Genomic DNA, 22389 nt, shown 5'->3' with positions numbered 1-22389 from the left:
GGTAGAGGATACAAAAAAGTCGATGAACATACATGTATATCAAGAGCCGTCCTCTCACAAAGAACGATCAGACTGCCACGAGATATGCCATTCGAGCCACAAATCGCGGGTCAGGCAGACAGAATCCCAATCTGCTGCGGATGAATCGATCAAAGTGTTGATCGTGGAGTGAGTCTCGGTTTAGGGACAAAGAAAGTGTCGTTTCAAGGACCGGGTATCGATAGTGAGGTGGCTGAGGTTGCCGAGGTCAGCGCATTTGCTGCGGTAGTGACTGGTCTCAAAATCGTTCAGCTCAGCGTCTTTTTGGTTATTCGAAAATGGCAAGTATAGATAGAGTTGACGTTAGAATTCTAGAAGAAGAAAGTGCGGTGTAACCAGTAGGCTTCTGCATGAGCGTGGGTCAGCCCTGGTGAAGTGGATGATCTTCCTGTGGGCTGCGCCAAGGTGAGACTTGTTTGGTCTCGCTTCGCATAACAATAGCAGCAATACTCGTCTCCGTCAAACAAGATCTTTGGAATTAATGTAGGGATTGCGAGGAGGGGAGCATGGCACTAAAGTAGCATTCCGGAGGTATGGTAACACTATATTGATGCCAGCAGGCTAAGCACATGGAACGGCGCGTCGGATGAACTACTGTCATTAAGGCACCCAATCAATCTCTTGTGTAACGAATCAGCTGTCATGGTCTCATCATGCATTCATTCCTCTATCTAATCTTTTGTGCATCGGGTATCATATTTAGACAGCAGCGCTTGTCTGGTCCTTTGGCAGAGGAGTTGTTCTCAGGTAGGGCTTGATAGCCTTGAATTGAGGGAAGAGCTCCTTAGCCTTGTCGTTGTTAATGCTTGGGTGGACGATCACATCGTCACCTGGAACCCAGTTGATTGGTGTTGTAACCTTGTGCTTGTCGCCAGTCTGCAGGGAGTCGACGATTCGCAGGACTTCGGCAGTGTTTCGGCCGGTGGAGGCTGGGTATGAGAGGATTGTTCGGATGGTCTTCTTTGGGTCAATAATGAAGACAGATCGAATAGTGAAAGCAATGCCCTTGGAGTCGACATTGGTGGCATCTTGGTGGTCCAACATGTCGTAGGCGAGAGCAATTTGTCTCTCCTTGTCGCCAATGATTGGGAACTTCAGGTTTGAGCCCGAAATCTCGTCAATGTCCTTGATCCATCCTCCGTGGCTATCGACAGTATTGGCAGACAAGCCGATTAGCTTGACGCCTCTTCTGGTGAATTCTGGTTCGAGCTTTGCGAAAGCACCGAGTTCGGTCGTGCAGACTGGAGTGTAGTCTTCGGGGTGCGAGAAAAGGACGACCCACTTGTCGCCAATGAACTCGTGGAAGTCAATTGGGCCATTGGTGGTCTCTGCTTTGAAATTGGGGGCAACGCTGCCGAGTCGGAGGCTGTGGGTGGTCAGTGACATGTTTGGCAGCACAGACATGCGGACTCACGGTTCTGGTCGGCCGCTCATTGTGGATGCTTTGTTCAGTAGATGTGTAAGTTAGTGATCCTGTATAGCTGCGTCAGGGTGGTATGTTAGAGAGGCAGAAAAGATTCGAGGATGCGCAGAAATAAATCTTCAAAGTAAACAACCCGCCTAGAAGCGGATCACGACATATTTCCATGACTTTCATCAGACTTATGAGGTAACCCCTCGCTGCTCCGCGCAAGAGAGTGTTGCCACTGTCAAAACTGCTCCCAGCTCCAGCAGCGGGCTCTTAACTGCACATCGTTGGTTGTTTTCGTGCTAACTCGTTCTGGCTCTAGCTCCTCTCACGCAATCGTTACCGCAGCCAATGGACGATTAGAGCCCACCTAATATCATGCCACTAGTTAATAATACACCCGCTGTTTGAAATAGCATACTACAGTAAATGCTGTAAGCCGCTGTGTTTCAACGCATTCATGGGGAACGTCCAGTTGGCTTCCAATAGTCCTTGACAGAGACGCCGCTTTGTAGTCATACATACCGTAATGCACGAGAGTATCATGACACACTCTTCCGTTCTTCAAGCCACCCCATGTCTTCCCGCGCATCACTACTCACCCTCGCATACTCCAAAACAAGCCTATACACATAAACAAGCATATCCTCCTTCCTCAATACCCTCTCCGCCCACTTCCGCCCCTCAAGCGCAATCCCCTCCGCCACCGCATCATGACTGACCAGATACTCCAGCAAAGCCCACAAATCCACAAACGTATTATCCATAGGCACGAAATGCCGCCACGCAAACAGTCTATCGTCATGCCACTCACTGTAAATGGTCGCCTTGATGGGTAAACTGTTGCTCTGCAGGAACGCCCGGTAGCGTCCCGAGAACGAGTTGCCGTCTACATCGGGAAGATATTTGGCGTGGAACATGCGATGAAGGGGCATTTCGGCGCCACGGCGGTACCATGGGCCTGTGTAGGAGCATTCGTAGTTCTTGGTTGGAGGGAAGCAGACGAGCCAGGTGAATGCTGCGTTGGAGAGGGTGCGGAGCCAGTCGGGGAGGAGGCCTTGCGCGAGCGACTGTAGGGGGTAGAGATCTCGGTCTGGGAGTGGGAAGTTGTGCGGAATGCTAGGTCTAGGGGATGTAAGAAGAGCGTCGTGTTCTCCATGAATTGCCGCATGCTCTGCTTCTAATGCCATCTGAACTTGTGTGCCGTTGAGCATTGATAGCAAGCGATGGCGCTGGAACCGAGTCCAGTTGATCTCTGTGTTTCGACCCCCAGATGCACTGCCCCTCCAAAGAACCTCACTTCTCTTCTGTGCCCATGGGATCCGCCCGCTGTTGATCGAGAAGCGTTTCTCGTCACGCCAATACACTGCGCCAGGAAGGAGGATGTCATTATTAAATGGCAGCTTGGCCCACTGAACATTGGCAGGAGCTTCGTAGTGGTTGATTGTGATATTGGCTCTACGAAGCTTCCATGCATGTTTCGTAGATGGGCGTGGACGCAAGGATCTTTCGCGATGGTCCAATTCGAAACAAATCCTTGATGTGTCAGGCTCGGCCATCGTGGTGGGAACTGGGGAGGAGTCGAGAAGTCTGTATCGATATCTGCAGATCTGCCAGGTGAGTCGGAATGACACCCATTCCTTGCTATGTTCCAGTACGGTCCTTCGTGAAGCCATTCTTGTGAATTTAGAGTTTCCGAAGGATCATTAAGGTTGCTGAATGCCGTTACAGAAGGCAATTTGGACAAGTCCTTGGTCTTCTCACTACACGAGATCAGCTCATTGATATCTTCCCATGGTACAAGAACGCGAGATTCATCCATCTCGTTGATCGGTATGTCCACATCCGGTAGGCGATCCTCAATCTCTTTGAGCATATCGAAGTAGGCATCAACGAAACGCCACTCATCCGTCGACTTCGTCACTTTGCCATTCCTAACGCTGATGGTATTGGGCAAGGTCGCCGCTTGATCTCTTATTTCGCTAGCAGGTAGGCCCCAGAAGGGCTCAATGTCCCGATAAACCTGGTCGAAGAACTCTTCTATGACTACACAATCATGCGCAACAGCAAACTCCATCCATCTGTCAAACCCCGGTGGTGGATGTCGACCTCTCCTCTCACGGTAAGCAGCTGCACTAGCAGAGACATTGTAGGTCTGTTTGTTGAGCAATCCCTCAAAGTCCGAGTTCTCTTCTGACACTAGATCATCGATTGGGTGGGGACCGGATGGCAGTCCAGGTTCGGTATTGAAGATGTCCAGAGGTGATCTCAGCGAGGAAGCCGGTTCCGGGTTGAGAAAAGGCGCATGCCATCGATCAGGAACTTCACGAAGATCTTCTCGATATGCCAGGAGAAGGAGGGTCAGTGTCGCGAAAACCGTGATTGTAGCCACGAGTTTTTGCCGTGGTCGAACCATCCTGTGCGACAGGCACACAGACTCCTCTTGTTCAACATGTCAGGAGGCAAGCAATTCTGAAGTCTTCATTGCAGAAGGCTTCTTAAGATGCGCGGTGGAGGTCGAGTGCATCGCCAATGCAGCACTGAAGGGTCCGCACCCTGCGTGCTGCAGCCTTAGGCTCCTGTCGAGCTCCATTGCTACACCCGGTCGTGTGCATATCGTCAATACGATTCATGTTTTACTGTGGTTGGACAGAGGTTACGCAAAGAGCGAATCTTGCGTGTGTTGTTGCCTCGAGCTTAGAGACCTCGGAGCTCGCTAGCCATGAGACTTATCTTACTAACGGAAACCATTTAGCGAGCCAGTAACGTAGGTTATTTTTAGTCTAATGTGTCACAGACGGCTAATGTGTCAGCTTCGTACTGGCGTGCACTAATTGACGAGCCGCCAGAAACATTGACCAAGACAAGTGCCAAAGCCGCACCTTCGACTCTTACTCAGACACTGCACTATACTACTACGATAATAGCTATACCTACTCGCTCTGTAGTATGTACGAGCTTCCTCGTATATAGATCCATACTTAAACATTTTACAACAAAAACTCGTTATCATAAAGACAGGTCGAGTTCGGTAAACATTCCCTTTTAGACTATAGCTTTAACCTGCGATTCAAGTTGGTACAATAGTCAGCTATAGTATGTCAGCTCTCACTCAGTAACTATGCGAAGATATCAGACAGCCAGCGTACATATAGGCCATCAATGTAATGAGTTGAAGAAGTAGAATAAACAGCGTTAAAGTAGTGGTACTGAACTAGATGTTTGGCATTTGTCTTGGTCAATGTTTGTGGCGGCTCGTCAATTAGTGCACGCCAGTAGCTTCGGCTAACTTTCGACTTTTTGTTAAGATTTACCCTGATTTCCCAGAGCTGAGATCGCTGATTTTGAGTACTTTCAAAACGCAAGTTGTGCTTGACCACCACGGCGAATAGTCGAGCAAGAGATGTATGCGTCGATTCGTCTATCGATACTCTATCTCAGCATACTACACACATAAAGAATATATCACAAGAATCTTGTATGCGAGCTGTATTCTAAGAGCAAACTTTTGTGGTTTCGTGACACATTAGGCCTCTACGACACATTAGACTAAGAAATACTTTAATACCTAGCCGTACACTATGCTACGCCGCTCTGCTGCGCAGAGACGGTTGCCACTGCGTTCCTTGTGGCTGGCTCACGGCCTGTAGTATTCCCGATTCTAATACAATTCTGATTCCAATGTAACTTTTTCCCTTAGTTTTAACTTTAGATGTACGTAGATCTATCAACTCCTTAAATAATTTGTTACCTGAAAAGAGTTAGGAGAAGAGATACTAATTTCGTACTCGCTAACTGATCCTTAAAATTTCTACCCTTACTCTATCGTACGGCGCTGAGTTGAAAAGTTTATCTTCTTCTTTAGAAAGTTGTGATTCGGATAACTTCCGAAATTAGCGTCTCCTTTTTAATCTATTATATCTTAATACTTTAGGCGATAAAGTTATAGAAAATATATATCATTAAATAGCCTCGATCCTAGAGATTATTTCTATAATTTTAGATATTAATTATTATATATAATTAGGCTGTAGGCGTAGGATTCGTTAAAGAATTTACATTGGAATTAGAGTTGCATTGGAATCGGGAATGCTACAGACCGAACGGTCCACATGTGGTTCTTCGGTCTGTGGCATGGTGTGCGGCTATAGAAAGCGCGAACCATCTTGATCCTAACTACGGTTGAGTATACATCCACCCAACCGTAACCCGGGAGATCTGGTTACAAGCACGGATCGAGCCCTAGGTACTACTGTAGATCTAACTCAAGGACGCCACATTCTGCGGGCCCACGCTTTTTCTATCACTGGCTTGTTAGAAAGGGCAATGCAGTAGTACCTAGGTAGCCTCCGAAATGTGACATTTGCTGTACCTGTCTAATTCCTTCCTGCTTGGAATTGGGGGTGTATCTGCCAGAGAATGTTCACTCGCACGTTGACATGACTCTATTCTACCTCTGGTATACGACGAGTATCGAGTCCGAGATTTGCTTCGTTTGATTCCTCTTCCTGAACATAGGGTCATGCTCTCCTCCTCAGGTAATGCTCTCCGCCCTGTTCCCCTATCCTGTGACTTCACGCGCTGGCGTTAGTCTTCTGCTTCTGGGCCTGTCATCCTTGCGCAGCCGTTACCAGGCTAAGCCGGAATCGTAGCGCTTCAAATGCCGCTAGGTGAAGAAGCTCTTCACTGTGTTCTGACCATCTGGACTCAGTTGCGCCAGAATTTCATTACCATTTATTCCTGTTGATGTGGCTAGCGCTCCTGCACTCTGGGCCACCTTTTTAGCTGTTGCACCTTGAAGTGTCTCAGCCTCAAGCGCGAGGCAGATCTGATGGAACACATGTTGTGCCTTCTCCCGCACTGCACCATTACCCCTGCGATTGTGTTAGTGACGTGCCATGTAACGTGAAACAGATGACTTACTGGTCGATCAATTGAGCGAGGAAGGCGTATGCATACGGCGCAGCCTCCTCATCATTGACAATTGGCAGGGTGTCCAGCCAAGGGCCGACTATTGCCTCAGGGTTCGGTACCTTTTGTGAGTTGAATTGTAGGATTTTTGCGATAGCTGCGCAGGCATTCTCTGTTGCGAACACATCATCGTCTCCTCTAGCGTTGGGCAATCTCGTCACAGCAAAGAGTGTATCGATGCTAGCTGCAACGAACTCTGACCACTCAGCGCCACCTTTCTGAGCGGCCATACCGACGCCATAAGCCGCAGCTTGTCTGTTCGCTGCATTGGGATCTTGCAGGCCGCTGATGAGAGGCTGAACAATTTGACCATGGTAGTGCCATGACTGAGGCCCACAAAACTCGAGCACATCGTCCATTATACAGATGGCCCATTGCCGCTGTGTGGGGTCCTCGGAGGTGATAAATCGATCGTAATATGGCATAAGCTTTTCCCAAGCAGGCAGGAAGGCGGGGCCCATGTTCTTGAAGATGGTGTGGAAGGCTTTGTTCATGTCGGACAGGAGTGTCTGGTCGTCCTCAATGGCGTACTGTAGCGACATAGAGTCGTCCTCGTCTTCGCCATCCACTTGAGTTTCGGCTCTGTCTTGAGCTCTCTGCTTAACTCGATCTTCGTACTCTTTCAGCGTCGACTCTGCAGAGGCAATGAACCGGTCCATGTACTCCGACGTCAGGGATCCTTTCCCAACAACTTCTACACTTTCATAGAAGCATTGGTACATTTCTGCAAGGGTCTCGATAGCAGGCTCTGCGACCAGGATCTCAATCTCCTTTTCAACGGTGCCTTGCCACAGCCGACCCAGCTCGGGAGATGCCGGTCCATATTGCTTTTTCCATGAATTGAGCAACTGAGGCACGAGTTTTGCCGAAGATAGTCGGACGGGATCGTGGAAGAAGAAAGCTAGACCAGGCAGCGCGATCTTGCCCATGATCTCTTCCACATATTGCGAGAAGTCCTTCTCCAGAATCTGAGCATAGATCGTAATGAGCTCGATGGCTGTGTTCTTGTCCTCAAGAGTCTGCGTCTTGATACCAATAACCTTGCCTTTGAGCGGAACAAGCTCCCATCCTTCTTCTTCCCCGAGGATTTCGTCATCGTTCTCGAGGAGTTGTATATCCGCTTTGGCGGCGGCAAGCGTCAATAGTGGTGGCATGACACGTTCCAGGAAGGGTACAAAGTCCGTGCCAAGCACTCTGCACATTCTACCCCAGCAGTGCAACAGATATTGCGACTGTGGATCGTCGGTTTCTGTGATGTTGTCTTGAATTGCAGCAAGAGTTTGCACCAGTTCGAGTGCTTGCGCGCCCATCTTCTCCTTACCTACAGCTAAGGCTATCAGAGTAGCGCATTCCATGGCTTTGGCGCGCAGCAGTCTGAATTCTCGGTCTTGTTGGCCCTGTAGTAGATGTAGAAGCTTCGGCATAAGCGTTTCGTAGTACTTGACGAAAGCACTCTCCGCCGAATCTGCTATCGTGGCGATGGTTGAGAGAGCCTGTTCTTGCACATATCGCTTATCCGATTGGAGCAGTTCGAGCAGGTGTTCTAGAAGTGGATCTAGATATGGTTCCAGGATGGCTTTCTCGGCCTCTTCACAGAAGTTGACCAGAGCAGCAGCGGCATGTGCTTGCACACGTGGCTCGGGAGATTTCAGCACCGGAATAATGTTGCTAAGCACTATCTGGTGATAATTCTCCTGCATTGAGCCGGCAAAATCGGTGCTCATCTGGCCAAGAGCATTGCAGCCGGCGAAACGAACTCGGGGATGGGGATCTTTCAATGCTGGTACAACGAGCTCAAGGACCTTATCCAGCTCGCCTAGCATGAGATCCCGACAGCCTTCGGAGATAGCAGATATAGCCATGAGAGCAGCATGTCGATCTCGCCACGAAGAAGAATGCATCATGCGTGGAAGCCAGTTGAAAGTGACTGGCAGCAAAACCTCACCGCCTAGCTTGTTGGCCAGTCGATCCATGGCTTGTTCACCGGCAACATGATTGAGATCACTCTCCTCTGCGTCGAGATCTTCTTGCGCATTCCACTCTGCGGCATCGTCATCGTCAAGACCAATGTCGGTCATGAGACTAAGACACTGAGTAACCATATCCGAGGCAAATGAAGCATCTTTCTTGCACATGTTCGGAGCAAATTCTGCGAAGGTAGCCATAAGCTCAAGAGCATTCTGCCTGATCTGATCATCCATCTCTTTATCTTGGATGACTGAAACGCTAAATTGCCGCAGGTTCGGGAACAGAGGCTTGAACATCTTTGGGGCCGCTTCTGCAAGTTCAATGAGTGATACAAAAGCCTTGGACAGGTTGTCTTGGTCGCCGGCTTCTTTGAGAGGAGGGAGGACGTTGAGGACTTCGGGAATAAGAGGATAGTATTTCGATTGTGCTTTCTTGGTTATCGAGTTGAAAAAGGATGCGAAGGCTTCGATGCCAGCAAGTTTGACCTGTACACACAGTTAGTTGCCTCTGATCGACCTCGATCCTCAACCGTACATACATTGACGCTATCATCGCGAAACGCCTTCCCAAAGACTTCTTGTACCACATTCTCGTGCTGGCGCTCTATTATGCCTGGAGTAGTGGTAAATATTCTGAAGGCACATTCTCGTACGGCCGAGTCTGGTGATTGACTCGACTGGAAGAGAGCGCCCAAAAGCTCTGGCCAGGCTTCACCGTTATCTGTATATTGTCTTGCGATCTCAGCAATTGCATCACCAATCTTGTTCCTCACGTGGGAAACTTGTTCAGTAGCCAAACACTGTAGCAAGCCTGATCTTATGGGTACTCTTGCGTCTTCGGATAATGTGAGGAATAGTTCTTTGTTCTCGTTCGTCGTGGGGTCTTTCCTGGCTTTCGAGGCAACTCGTCTGAAGATCACAGCAGCGGAGGACCGCATCTATGTCGGGTCAATGGACTGGCTCCAAGATGACTGCCGTTGTTCGCCTACCTTTTCATCTGGCGAGGAATGGGCATGTTCCACCAGGCCCATAAGTAGGGCATCTGGCTTCTGTGCCTGCCATTCATTTGCCAGCGACTCTTCATATCTGCTTCGTAGTTCATTGTCGGAGGAGTTGAGGCCTTGCAAAAGCTGAGCCAATGCGCCTTGCAACTCCGGGTGGAGCGCAGACATCTTGTAGGCCGCGGTGTTGTACGATCAAAATCCCAAGTCAGAGATGGGGCGTGCAGGTTGAAACTCGAAATTATTTTTTGGAGGAGTGTCTTCACGCGTAAAGTAAATTGAGCGCGGGACCAGAAGTTGGGGATATTTCTTGATCGGTAACTTTCAAGGTTCTAGGTGATTTACGTGCAGGGAGAAAAAGGTGTCGAGGTCGTGAACGCGTGGTGTTTGTTGTCGATGATGTTTCACCTTGGAATTTCACTGAAGGTCCGTGTCCTATGAATCTCGCACAGCGCCGTGGGCATTTCTTGTTGTTACGATAGCGAAGGCACTAAGGCAACATGCACGGCTCGTTCCCCGCCGACGCTGGTGTCGATGATTTGCGGGCCACCAACGACTACTTTATTGGTGCACTGCATCTGAGAGGGCCAGGCCCATCGTCCCACCGCCAGAAGCACGACCCGAACCTATCCAAAGAATAGCTGTAGCTCAATCACAGTAGTCATGCGTGTCTGAAGAGCTGCCTATAGTGCGCACTACAGCATGACCATACCTACACCTCCTCTTGAATTCACATCCGGCACATTGTGCTTGTCGACGCCACCTTTGATCGGTCCTGTCCGCCAGTTATATAGGTAGTAGTGCAGGAAACCATCGCCTGCTCCGAATTTGAGATCCTCAAGAATGAGCGGGTTGTCTAGTAACGTAAGAGCGTTGAACACGTCGAACCCTGCATTTTTGGCTTCAACTAGACAATCCTCCATCAGACCTGTCAGTCTCTCCTTGAGTCCCTTCTCTCCTGCCTCAAACGCGGTAGTTGACGCATAGTAATATGAATAAGCTGCTTTGATCTTTGGGTGTTTCGAAGATGCCTCACCAAGAATCGTGCTTTCCAGGTCGTAGAAACTGGCCATGTCTGATAATGAGCCCTTGCCATCATCAACCACGTATGTCCATACTACTCGATCACTAGGGTCTGTTATTCGGTTGAGGAACCAGTGCTCAACCTCCTCACGCGTGAAGTCCTGTATTAGGTCGAACCGCTTGAGATACTTGGCCAGCAAATCCAGGACATTGTCAATATCTTTCTCTTCCATTTCTCGCCAGCCTTGCGTCTTTGGTTTTTCTGGTACTCTATTCCGCTTCACCATCATACTGGGCGTCATCTTGGGAGGCAAGGGTGAGAAGCCGACTTCGTATAATTTCATCCATTGGAGCGGTCGATGAAAGTACCGACAAGTGCTCACCGGGGTGGGTAATATCGAGCCACCTGTGTAGATGGCTTGGAAGATACCCTCAATATTACACCTTCTGGTAATCTCCTTGATCAGTACAGGTGTCAGTCTCTTAGCCCGCAGCTTTTTGTGGACGCAAAGGTAGTTGATCTCGACCACATCAACGAGCTTCTCTCTTACTCGTAGCTTGGTAGGTATCCCAAATATGCTAGCGACCAGTACGTTGTTCTTGCCCTTGGCTCGTACGCCAACATGCCAGCTCTTCCGCCAACCTGGAGCTTTAAGTGCCCAGTCAAGGAAGGACTTTGAATAGCTGAAACGGAAAGAAGCATTATCGTCTTCGACATAATGGAGGTTCAGAAGATTGTGCACCTCCTTGAGTTCATCTTCGTCGGTCAAGTCGAGTTCAACCCACTCATATCCTTCTGGTAGCGGCGCAGGAGTTCTCGTGACTTGATCCGGCACAACTTCCTTGATTGGTCCATCTGGCAGCTTGGCTCTTTCTGCTTGAGATTCGTCCAGACGAGGGACGGGCTGTGTTTGCCAGAACTTGAATGAAGCCATGTCCTTCTGGTTCTTGCCAGTCAACGACATACCGGTCAACAGCTCGTCGATATTCATGTTCTTGAGAATGTCCTTCGCAGACTTGCCTGGTGGTGCGCTTGCGAGCTCGCCCTTCAGCGCTGGGTTGTTGTTAAGTAGTGTCTCAATGTTCTTGTCTGACATTTTCGCTGCTGGCTTTGATGAGTCGGCGTCCAGGCCCAGCGCAGATGCGACTTTTGCTTTCTTCGACTTCTTCTTCTTATTCTTCTTCGCTGCGCCAGACGTGCTGGTCTCAGGTGCTTCTGTGCTCTGCTCCATCGTCTCTTCACCTTCAGACTCTGATTCGGCTACTGTTTTCATTGCAGAGCCTGGTGTAGGATGCGACTCGGCCATGTTGTATGTATTCGAGGTTGTCTTCTAGCATAGGTCGTTGGGAAGGACGAGCAGCGCAGGTTATAGTTGATATGAACAAAGACTGGAATATGTCAAGCCCACCTGATCTGATTGTCTGCAGATTGCCCATGTGCATTACGTAGAGGCTGCACCCCGCTAAGAACCCTTAGGGCCACGTTTCGACAGGCAACCGCCCGCCTGCGAAAAGCCAAGCTGCGGGAGCCTCGGGGAGCAACTTCGGCGACGGACAACCCCTATCACCCAAATGTGCCGAAAGCTAAGGTTGAAAACCCTTTGTAAGCCTGAGCCAGCCCCTTTGCTGCTTCTTGTACAATAAACTCCCAATCTCACCTTGATCCGCTCGGATCGTGTGCATAAAGAGTCAAGAGTATCTCACATCCGACTTGCTTGATGCTGAGATGATGAATCCGTGAAACGTTGCCGGCAGCTTCTTGTAGCAGCTGGCGCCCACTGACAGGTCATGGCTGTGCACATTTGAAGATATGCCCCTAAAACCCGAAGGTTGGTAGGCTACCACCATTACTGTACTGATACGTGACCTGCCTTTTGTCCCTCCAGCAAGAGTGTACTTCTTGGAGCCTCAGAACACAAGCTGTGAAGCTATAGCTTTTTCTTCAATTCGACATCATGTCACGCCTCGTGGCTGGCCTCTCCATGGCGCAGCAGTACCAGAAGCGAGGTCACGTCGCATTCAATGGCCTCGGAAATGGTCTTGAGCATCGACAACCAGGAAACAGCTATACCTCCAAGACCAAGATCAACCAAAAATACCACATTGTTGGCTTCATCAGCAGCGGAACCTATGGCCGAGTCTACAAAGCTGTCGAACGGAATCCCAAAACCGACGCTACAAGCCCAACAACAGGCAAAGAACTCTATGCCATCAAGAAGTTCAAGCCAGAGAAGGAGGGCGACAACATCCAGTACACTGGTCTCTCCCAATCAGCAATCCGTGAAATGTCCTTGTGCACCGAACTCACTCATCCAAATCTAATCCACCTAGTCGAAATCATCCTCGAAGACAAATGCGTCTTCATGGTCTTCGAATACTGCGAGCACGACCTCCTCCAGATCATTCACCACCACACGCAACCTCCACGCCGCGCGATCCCCGCCAGCATGATCAAATCGATCCTCTTCCAACTCCTCAACGGTCTCCACTACCTCCACCAAAACTGGGTCATGCACCGCGATCTCAAACCAGCAAACATAATGGTCACCTCCGGTGGCGCCGTCCGCATAGGCGACCTCGGCCTCGCCCGCCGCTTCGACAAACCCCTCGCCTCCCTCTACAGCGGCGACAAAGTAGTCGTCACAATCTGGTACCGTAGTCCCGACCTCCTCCTCGGCGCCCGCCACTACACAGCCAGCATCGACCTTTGGGCCGTAGGCTGCATCTTCGCCGAGCTCCTCTCCCTCCGTCCCATCTTCAAAGGCGAAGAGACGAAGATGGACTCGAAGAAAACAGTCCCCTTCCAACGCAACCAGATGTCCAAAATCGTCGAGATAATCGGTATGCCCAAGCGCGAAGACTGGCCCGGCCTAATCCACATGCCAGAATTCCAACAACTCCAACAACTCATCATTTCGCGCGGCGGGATACCACCGAACCTCTATCCGACATCCCAATCTGCTCTCCACCGCCAACAAAGCCAGAATCAACCCACAGGCCTAGAAACATGGTACAACCACCAACTTCGTGCGGGCCAATACCCACCCGACAAATCTCCCGGAAAACTAGGCTACGATCTCCTGGACAGACTCTTCGAGTATGATCCCGACAAACGCCTAACGGCAGCACAAGCCCTCGAACACGAGTACTTCCGCTGTACAGATGACGGACCACACAACGGAGAGATATGGGTCAGGAGTAACTGCTTCGAGGGACTGAGCGAGACATACCCGCATCGACGCGTGAGCACGGAGACGAACGATATTGGCACGAGTAGTTTGCCGGGCACGAAGCGGGGAGGACTGCCGGATGATAGCTTGGCACCAGCTGCGAAGAGGCGTTAGCACAACGCATCACCATCAGTTGAACCAACGTAGAAGATGACGAATACGACTCTATCACGGCCCGTTCCAAGATGTTCCCTAGCCCACTTAGGCACTGAGCTAGTCTGATATTGCGAATGTCGAGGAATGGAAGCAGGATACGCCCAGTGCAAATAGCAGTCGCCGCTACCGAGTACTCCATCGTCAGCATTGAACGCCTCAGCTGCTCTAGCAGTACCACCAGTCTCTGTTGGTTTGCCGGATCTCTTCCTCTACACAGGAAGCTATCGTAGTCGACCAAGGCGTCGAGAACACGACTAAGACATCGGAACAACGGAAGGCGTAGCTGTTGAAGAAAGGAAGGAATAACCAGGAACCAGCCGTGCCGAGAAGGCAGGACCAGCAAAGAAGGAAGGCACAGTTGTGAAAGAAGTCACAGGAGGAAGCACGACCCGCCAAGAAGGGGGGCACCACCGGTATGAGGAAGATGTAACCGAGATTCGAGTATAATTGGGAAGGCGTGACCGGTCGAGTCTAATGAGGAAGGGACGATCACCATGAGGCAGGTGCCGCCGCTATTCGGTGGAGGTATGATTCAAAGTCCATATGAACAAAACTAGGATTTCTATAAGGAGAAGAGGGTACTCTGTCCCGGCTGACCAGCTGCTTGGCGTGTAAGTGGCGCATGTCATTCTTGAAGCAATACTTCGTGGGGGTGGGGCGATACTGGTTGGGCTGGACTCGAGGGGAAGAAAGGAATACGCGCGAGCATCGTATATTGCAGGCCAAAGCTCGCAGAGCAGGTCCCGTCCAAACCAAGTATTATGCACACATCCAACATTGGTGCGGTCTATAGCTAGCATCACCGACTTGGCAACAACGGTTTCCACTCCCTCCCACCACCACTCTCTTCATTCGCCCCATCCATTAACAGATCTCTGTTACTATATGTTGATGTAGGCGTACTCACACCCGTGCCCCGTCTCGGCGGTAGTGCAGGCCCCGACGCATTCAACGACGGTGCACTGGACCTGGTAGACGCGATAGATGCGGATGTATTCGTTCGTCTCGGGAGGGGAGGTGGTCTCTCCGTGTCAGTATTCGCCGTTGACGGTGACCGCTGTGATGCGACGCTGCGAACGGAGGAAAGACGTTGAGGTTTCGTTGGTGGTGGTGGGTGGAAGGACGATGGGCGACTTGGTTGCACGTCGGAATCTGGCGAGGTTGCTTCCGGGCGTGGTGAGATTGATCTCATTTGATTTTGACTTGTGTCGCTTGCGATGCTTGAAGAGGTTGGCTGGGCGGAGAGGGCGGATGGTTTTGTGGGTCTTTGGGGTGGCGGCTTTGATGCTTTCGATTGTATTGACGCTGTTGATGCTTGGGATGCTGTTCTTGAAAGTATCGGTTTGCTCAGTGGCAGGTCTGTTGGGGTATCAGAGTCAAGGAGCGAAGTGTTCGTTGAGGAAGATGGTATTCGGTTGCTGTTGCGTGCTGCCGGAGCTGGTGGTGATGGTCGTGGCTGCATTGTGCTTGCGAGACTGACGTTACGTGACTGAGGCCATGCTCCTGCCATTTTGGTAGGTGGTGTATTCATTTCTGAGTTTCGCGATGGTGATGGCTTTGGTGGCGTTCGGGATGAGCTTTCGAGATCTGTCGCTGTTGAGTCTGCTCTGGTGGATCTAGCACCTTTTCGCGGAGCAGGTGGCTCTGGTTTCGACTTCTTCTCTGTATCTCTATCTACCATTACCCAGTCTTCTTCACCACCTTCTCGCCATGGGTTGCCGTTTCTGTCAGGATTCAGCTTCATACCATCCTGCGGAGGCTTGACTTGGCTGGTCACTGGCTTATCACCATCAAACCACCACTTCCTCCTATCGCTGCTTGCTGGTGGCAGACCGGGCGCGATGCTCTGGTAGCCTGTGAGCTCTTCTGCTGATTCACTGCTGTCGTCCTCCTCGTCAACATCGTCCCGCAACTGTCGAGTTCTTTTAGCGTAGAGTTGCTTCAGCAGGTGGGACTTCCTCTCTGCGTCAATCACTCGGACCTTGACATTGAACGTAGAGTAAACTGGTCGATGGTCGCTAAACCTCAAATCCATCACACTCGTATACTCTGTTTGCCGCATGTCCGTGCCTTTGGTGGCATCGACCTTGTACAATATTCGATCAGTCCATGCTGGTATTCGAGCTTTCTCACTTGTGTCGTAATTATCGTTTCCCAGGTCGAATTTGTACGTTGGCAGGAATTTGATTGCTCCTTCCTGATAGAACGGGAAGGTCTGACCAGCAACCATCTGGATGTTCAGCTGATCGTTTCTGTAAAGGTCATGCAAAGCATTCTCAGCTTTCGTGCCTTGTCCCTTTGCGTTCCGGTAGATATCGATTAGATCTCGAGCATCTTCCGGTCGTGTGCCAATCCTATAGTTAAAATCACCTAGCCAAATCACAACTTCGTGATCTTCAATCTTTCGGTCTCGTTGAAAGCGCAAACCTGATACAATAGTCTGATAGTCTCGGTTTCGCTCATCGTAGTTGCCAAACCCGGCAGCCAAATGAGCTGTCACGAAGCAAAGCGAACTGCCTTCGATGTCCATGCGAATTGCGACTGCTCCTTTGTTGCCTGCAATACCGCTCATACCAGTCTTCTTGATAGCACCTTCCACATTCTTGATCTTCGATAATGTTGATATCTTGACGAAAACCATCAACGCTGCACCAACAAGCTGGCCGCTTCTGAGCAGGATGTACCGGTCCTCGTCCTTCTCGATTGTCGACTCATTGATAACGTGTTTGACGGCTTGTTCCCACCTGATCCTCCTGTCCGGATCGGTATTCATGATCTGCTGTGGTGAGAGCTCGACAATTTCCTGAAAGCCAACAATGACCATCTCGAATCCTTCTTCCTTACGTACGTCGAGCCATTTGTGCAACTCAGACGGATCGCCCATCATCTTTCCGTTCAGATTGTAGGTTCCAACCCAGACACGGACATTTTCCGAAGTCTCGTACTCATCAGCTTTTGCCCTAAGGCGTTCCTGAACCCAGTCGCTGATAGGATCGAACAGCTCAACCTCTTCTTGCCCCACGAGTCGGCCGAGAAGCAGATCCGTGGTGTTCTGTCTACCTTTATCCTCGAAGTGATTGACGTAAAGTCGTGTGGCGGATTTTCTTGCATCAGCCATTAGACCACCGAAACTCATCTTGCCATGTCTCGTGAAGCTAGATTTCAGCGCACCTGTCCCAGCATAGATCTTCGATAGCGCATCGCCATTGTCCGCCCACAACGTGCTATGCCGCATCCAAAACACTGACAGATTAGAGCTGCTAGCTACTTCTCCCCGATGCTCGAGGAACAGCTCAAGCGCCGTTTGAGAAATGATGCCTTGCACCAAGTTTGTCCTGTCCAAGCAGTCAAGACAATTTGTTCTGAAGACACCATTTTGCTGCATGACCATGACTGGCCTCACTATCTTCTTGCGCACAGCTCTGCCGTGATCTGTTGTCTCAACTTCATCTTCTACCTCCTGAGTCAGGAAGTAGACGAAGCCTTCAGCACTTTCGGCGATCAGTGGTCTGACCTTCTTTGCACCGTCGTATCCACCTGCAGCTTTCGAGACTTCGTGAAAATCGAATTCAGTCTTGCGAAGTAGATCGTGTTTGTGGCTCTCAGCTTTCTCGTCGAATTCACGTCTAATCAGAGGACTTCGACCCATATGCAAGTTGTACCGATCCGTCAGCTCAACCTCTCCTGGCTTCGTTTCACTGAGCAGATTGACAACATGAACAGCGCCATATGTTCCTGCCAGATTGTCAAAATGCCGATCGAAGCTCAGCTGAGTCGCTTCTGGACTTCTTGTAATTGTGATCTTCTGCTGACCTGGTATCAAAGAGGACATGGACTCCCAAAATATCGGTACCGAGCCTCGCACTTGCACATATGAGAAGCAGATACCTGTAGGCGACCAGAAGACAGTTTCGGTTTCAACGAAGTTTGCCACGTTACCATTGTCGTCAATGCCCCTCGAGTTGAATCTCGTGCCTGCTCGTCTAGCCGATAACCTCGAGATAAGTGTCAATGTGGCTGGATAGTTTGACTTGACTGATCGGAGTGGATTTGCACTCTGAGGCACTGTCATCGTGCCAACATAGCCACGAATGACGCTCGTCAATATGGAAGAGTGGTCCAATGCTTCTCGTTCTTCCTCTGACAGGCGGCTGCGGAATGACAGAAGTGGGTTGATCATATAGCTGTTCCACAGCAGTCCTTCATCCAAGCTTGATATGTCCAACGTCGAGTCTGCATCTGCACGATCTTGCAGCCGTCTAGTCAAGTCGAAGTTGTAGCTATAATAGAAAGTGCCACTGCTAAGCAATTTCTTCAGCGCCATGAAAGGATGCTCGGAGACCGCTTCACCCGTATCATAACCGGCCTCGGTATCCTCAAAGAGTGTGTTCGAGTATGGATTGGGCTCTCGATAGCCATCTCTGTAGCCTGCACCATAGCCGCCGGCATGATCATAGTCGGAACGGTTGAGGCAATAGAATTCCACGGCGAACAGTTGCATTACTGTTTCGTTCGGTCTCACGGTTGCGACCTCGCGGCTGCCTGTAGCAACAGCGACGAAGACGTCATCGCCGAGAGTGATCAGACCAAGCGTTCCTTTGGCTGTGGTGAGGGTCCGGTAGCCTTTGAGATCAATGGCAGATTTGGGGAGAAACTCGACCATACATCTTGGTGCTTCGCCCTTTCGCTGCGATGAAGTGGTGGACGAAGTGGGTGTCCTGGTAAGGTTTCCATTTGAGCCGCTGTGTACATGTTTGAAGAGCAGTACATATGTATCCGTGGCAAGTGCGAGTGTCCTATGGGGATAGTCGCTGACTAGGACTCTGACCGACATCGTGCACGTGAGGTCCTTCCGTATTTGACCGGAACAATCGGTGAAGCAGGATTGAGGTTGACGGAAATGTTAGAGTAGAAGTATCATGTCGTCTATACAGGGTTCACTTTTCAAGGCATTCTAAGCAGCCGAGAGAAGATGACAATATGAATGAGCGCTGCTTTCGACCATTTCGACTCAGCTGAAATGTCAAACGGGTAAGTCGTCTCGGTGTCACCTCGTCGCTGTGCCCCGTCTTATGGACCTGAATGATTGTCGGGGAAGCCGTTCGACGATCGTCACCGACGAAAGATGCTGAGGATTCCGTGAGTGAGGAAGAAATAATTCTGGCGGTACTGTAACGAATTGTAAGAGTCCTGGTTTCTCAACTTGAACAAGGCGATCCCTGCCTTAGGCTTGTGAGGCACGCCAGCTTCTAGATTTGGGCGATGACGTTGCCTTTTGAGGGAGCTTCAGGCGACCTGGTAACTGCCCAAAGATCCACCAGTCGCCCAAACAAGCACCATAAGCTCACTGGGCGACGCTGCCATACACATCTTTCAGCACGTTCGGACACGAAGCCTGTCGCCGAAACAAATTTTCACGTAGAGGAATCTATTATGGTTATGACCATAGGATTGTGCCAGAAGTATTGCCAGCTAATTGATACGCCAGATATGGATCGACGCCGCTCATCTTTCAGTACCAGACCGAATAGAAGAGCCTCATCAAATGACTATTATTCTCTCCCAAGCTTGACAAAGAGTCCCAAAGAGACAAGAAAATCGCGACCCCCATGACAGGATCTCTCAAGATATCGCTCAAGCATGACCAAAATCGCTATATTGCTCAAGGAGATAGAAGGGTATCATCGCTTCATCTTGTTGTTTCGACTCCAGCTCCAAATGCTCGCGCTCATGCTTGAACTTTTGGTTTTGCTTGCGCTGTCCCTTTTTCCAACCATAGCCTTCAGAATGTTCATAAATCATCATCACAACCAAAAATCACTCGCTTGCTAAATCGTCAAATCATGTTCATTGAAAACCACAAATCCAATTCGTCCCCCGAGGCATGAAAAACCAATCCCGGCTGTGCCGAGAGGAAAAGCCATGCCCCCTGAAATAGCCTATGCGGCTCAACCAAGAAAACACGAAATCATCAGATCACCGCCACATCGCTCGATCGCGGAGAAGGCTTATACGAATCGCTTTTGTTGTTTGTCGCCAAAAAGTGAAAATGTCGAGTCGAAATGGATCGGAAACTCAATATGTGCAGTTGCCTCCCAATGTAGTCGTCGCTTCTCTCTCCACCTCTTGTCTTGTCGTTCTTGTCCTTGCCAATACTTCTCTGCTTGCAAGTCTTGTCGCTGTAATCGTGAAATTTCGTGGTTCCTGGCTAAGCTCACATAACGGTGCATGCGCCTTGTTCGACGGCACCGTGCTGATGAACAGCGGCTAGATCAGGCTTTTTATTATCTTTTAACGCCGGTCGACCACGGCCACCAGCTGCCCCGCCCAGCATCCATGAAGCGAATCCGCTTGGTCGTTTCTTAGGTGCGGGTGCTATTGTCTGTTAGCGTGGATCAATCTGAGGGTTAAGTAACCTACGTTTCTCTTTGGTGCTCTTGGTCTTCTTCACACCGTTAAGCAAAGCATCAATGTCAATAATGTCTGAGTCCATAGGCGGTGGCAATGGCTCCGGATCCATGAGTGGATCTGGCATGGGCGGTTCTGGTTCGGGCTCAGGTTCGGGTATGGGCCAGAGCATCATGGTGATTTGCATGCCTGGCGCGATAGAATCCTCCCAGTAGTCAGGCATGATGATTTCCTTGTCAGGACCAATCAGGTCGTAATGTCCGTGAAGCACATGAGGGCCGATCTTGTCGATGTGGGAGAAAGCCTGGTGAATGAGACCTTCCATATCATCCCACTTGCAACATCGGTCCCAGGGAAAGTTGTAGCTGCGGCCGAGTGCGTCTTTGAAGCGAAGGGGCGCTTTCTTCTCAACTGGCGCATTTGCGGCTGCTTTTGCCTCGGCAGCCTCTGCTTCCTTCTTAGCGGCTTCAGCAGCGGCCTCTGCCTCCTTTATCTTCGCTTCGTGTTCTTCTTTGGCAGCCTTGGCAGCTGCTTCTGCAGACTCTGCGGCTTCTTTCGCAGCCTTTTCGGCCGCTTCGGCCATCTCTTTGGCCTGTTTTGCGGCGGCGTTGTTGGCAGCTTCGGCTGCGTCAGCCGCGATCTTGGCTTCTCTGTCAGCTTGATCCTGCTTAGCCTTGAGCGACGCGGCAGCCGCAGCTAGTGCAGCCTCAGCAGCCTCTTTCCGAATCTTTTGCTCGTAAGCAGCGCGCTCAGCCTCGGCGGCAATTCGAGCCTTCTCGGCTTCGATCGCCTCTCTTTTGGCTTCTTCTCGGATCCTGGCCTCTTCTGCACGTCGCTCAGCATCACGCTTCCTCTGCGCGATAGCCTCTTCTTCTGCCGCGCGCAGAGCCTCGAGTCGAATGCGTTTTTCTTCTTCGACACGCTCTTGTTGCATCTTCCGGAAAAGTGCTGCTTCCTCCTCGGCCGCCTTCATAGCATCAGCGCGGATTCTCTTAGCCTCTTCCTGGCGCTCTTTTTCGGCCTGTGCCATTGCAGCTGCTCTGTCTTCAGCGGATTGAATGGCCTTTTGTCGATCTGCTTCATTCTTCTCGCGTTCAGCACGTTCGGAAAGGAGCAAAGCTTCGAACTTGGACATAATTGCTTGTTCGTCGATTTCCGGTTTTGCTGGCGCTGGCGCTGGAGTAGCAACAGCAGGCTGTGGAGATTCGCGTGGCGGCGGAGTGTAGTGCATGTATGGTGGGATAGCTGGAGGTGGCATCCCTGGATACTGTTGCATTTGCTGCATATAGAAGGGATGCTGAAATGGAGGGTACTGCTGGGGAAAGTAGCTCTGGGGGGACTGAAATTGCTGCATGACAGAAGGGGCGCCATATGGCGATTGTGAATATGGTGAAGCCATCTGCGGATGATGTGTATTCACATGTGGATATGGGTGAGGTGCTGGTTGAGAATGCTGCGGCATTGGTGGAGGGTAGCCATATGGAGCCGGAGCACCCATCTGGGGATGTTGGTAGGGCTGCATCGCTTGTGGTGGTGCTCCCGGTTGGGCATACGGGACCATGTGCTGTGAATGGTGTGGAACTGGAGGATATGTATAGGAACCAGAAGAACTGCTGTGAGTGTAGCCACCCTGGCCATGGTATTGTTGATCGCGAGGCATCCTGTAACCATACTCCGGCTGATCAGGTTGGTGCAGGAAGTTCTCAGTCGAGTCGGCGTCGTCGGCTATGGATTCAGGCTGATGATGGCGCGATCTGTGTCTAGGGTGGTGCGGGCCTTGGAGCCGCACCGCCCGTCGTGATGGCTCGCGGTGGATTGAGCTTTCTCTTGAAGCCTCGGAGCGCGGAAGACTTCTGCGTGGTGAGCGTGTTGCTACTACCTGGTATGGATAGACGTCTGGTTCGCTTTCTTGCAGTTCTTCCGGATATGATAACGGTACAAAGTGATCACCCTGTTGAGACGAACCACTTTGGCTGGCGGTTGTAGCGTGCACGACTGAATAGTCTGGGGATATCTCTTCGGGCGACACCTGTACGCCGTCTTCGTCTTCCTCTGACACAGATGGAGAGGGTGGTCTTTCTTGGTATCGCCGGGGCTGATCTATGTTGATGTGTATACTCGGAGTTTGTGAACTACCGAGAAGTTAGCATGCTTTCGGCTTTAAGAATAGCGGTCACATACCCCAT

The 22389-nt window shown here is 50.6% G+C and overlaps 7 protein-coding genes across 7 annotated transcripts; 1 reads left to right on the top strand and 6 right to left on the bottom strand.

Moving 5' to 3' along the window:
• Positions 1-738: 738 nt before the first annotated feature.
• On the bottom strand, positions 739-1473 carry PRX1_1 (peroxiredoxin 1; the record flags this gene model as incomplete). Its single annotated transcript, XM_064873001.1, has 2 exons — positions 739-1405; positions 1454-1473. 2 exons carry the CDS (start codon positions 1471-1473, stop codon positions 739-741), a joined length of 687 nt encoding a protein of 228 aa, XP_064731659.1.
• A 516-nt stretch (positions 1474-1989) lies between these two features.
• Positions 1990-3863, bottom strand: PMZ80_004576 (uncharacterized protein; the record flags this gene model as incomplete). Its single annotated transcript, XM_064873000.1, has 2 exons — positions 1990-2905; positions 3019-3863. The coding sequence occupies 2 exons, from the start codon at positions 3861-3863 to the stop codon at positions 1990-1992; spliced, it is 1761 nt and encodes a 586-aa protein (XP_064731658.1).
• Positions 3864-6113: 2250 nt separating this feature from the next.
• PSE1 (importin subunit beta-3) lies at positions 6114-9557 on the bottom strand (the record flags this gene model as incomplete). Its single annotated transcript, XM_064872999.1, has 4 exons — positions 6114-6321; positions 6371-8871; positions 8925-9323; positions 9375-9557. 4 exons carry the CDS (start codon positions 9555-9557, stop codon positions 6114-6116), a joined length of 3291 nt encoding a protein of 1096 aa, XP_064731657.1.
• Positions 9558-10081: 524 nt separating this feature from the next.
• Positions 10082-11716, bottom strand: NMT1 (glycylpeptide N-tetradecanoyltransferase; the record flags this gene model as incomplete). The annotated part of the gene is made up of 1 exon (XM_064872998.1): positions 10082-11716. The coding sequence occupies one exon, from the start codon at positions 11714-11716 to the stop codon at positions 10082-10084; it is 1635 nt and encodes a 544-aa protein (XP_064731656.1).
• Positions 11717-12364: 648 nt separating this feature from the next.
• SSN3 (cyclin-dependent protein kinase) lies at positions 12365-13753 on the top strand (the record flags this gene model as incomplete). Its single annotated transcript, XM_064872997.1, has 1 exon — positions 12365-13753. The coding sequence occupies one exon, from the start codon at positions 12365-12367 to the stop codon at positions 13751-13753; it is 1389 nt and encodes a 462-aa protein (XP_064731655.1).
• Positions 13754-14594: 841 nt separating this feature from the next.
• Positions 14595-18629, bottom strand: syj1 (Inositol-1,4,5-trisphosphate 5-phosphatase 1; the record flags this gene model as incomplete). Its single annotated transcript, XM_064872996.1, has 1 exon — positions 14595-18629. One exon carries the CDS (start codon positions 18627-18629, stop codon positions 14595-14597), a length of 4035 nt encoding a protein of 1344 aa, XP_064731654.1.
• A 1380-nt stretch (positions 18630-20009) lies between these two features.
• Positions 20010-22389, bottom strand: PMZ80_004571 (uncharacterized protein; the record flags this gene model as incomplete). Its single annotated transcript, XM_064872995.1, has 3 exons — positions 20010-20170; positions 20216-22335; positions 22385-22389. The coding sequence occupies 3 exons, from the start codon at positions 22387-22389 to the stop codon at positions 20010-20012; spliced, it is 2286 nt and encodes a 761-aa protein (XP_064731653.1).

This window comes from Knufia obscura, assembly GCF_036327395.1.
Source record: "Knufia obscura strain CCFEE 5817 isolate CBS 148926 chromosome Unknown scaffold_4, whole genome shotgun sequence".
NCBI classification, from domain to species: domain Eukaryota; kingdom Fungi; phylum Ascomycota; class Eurotiomycetes; order Chaetothyriales; family Trichomeriaceae; genus Knufia; species Knufia obscura.
Note: the sequence above shows the minus strand (reverse complement) of the source record. Positions and strands in the feature narration are given on the sequence as shown.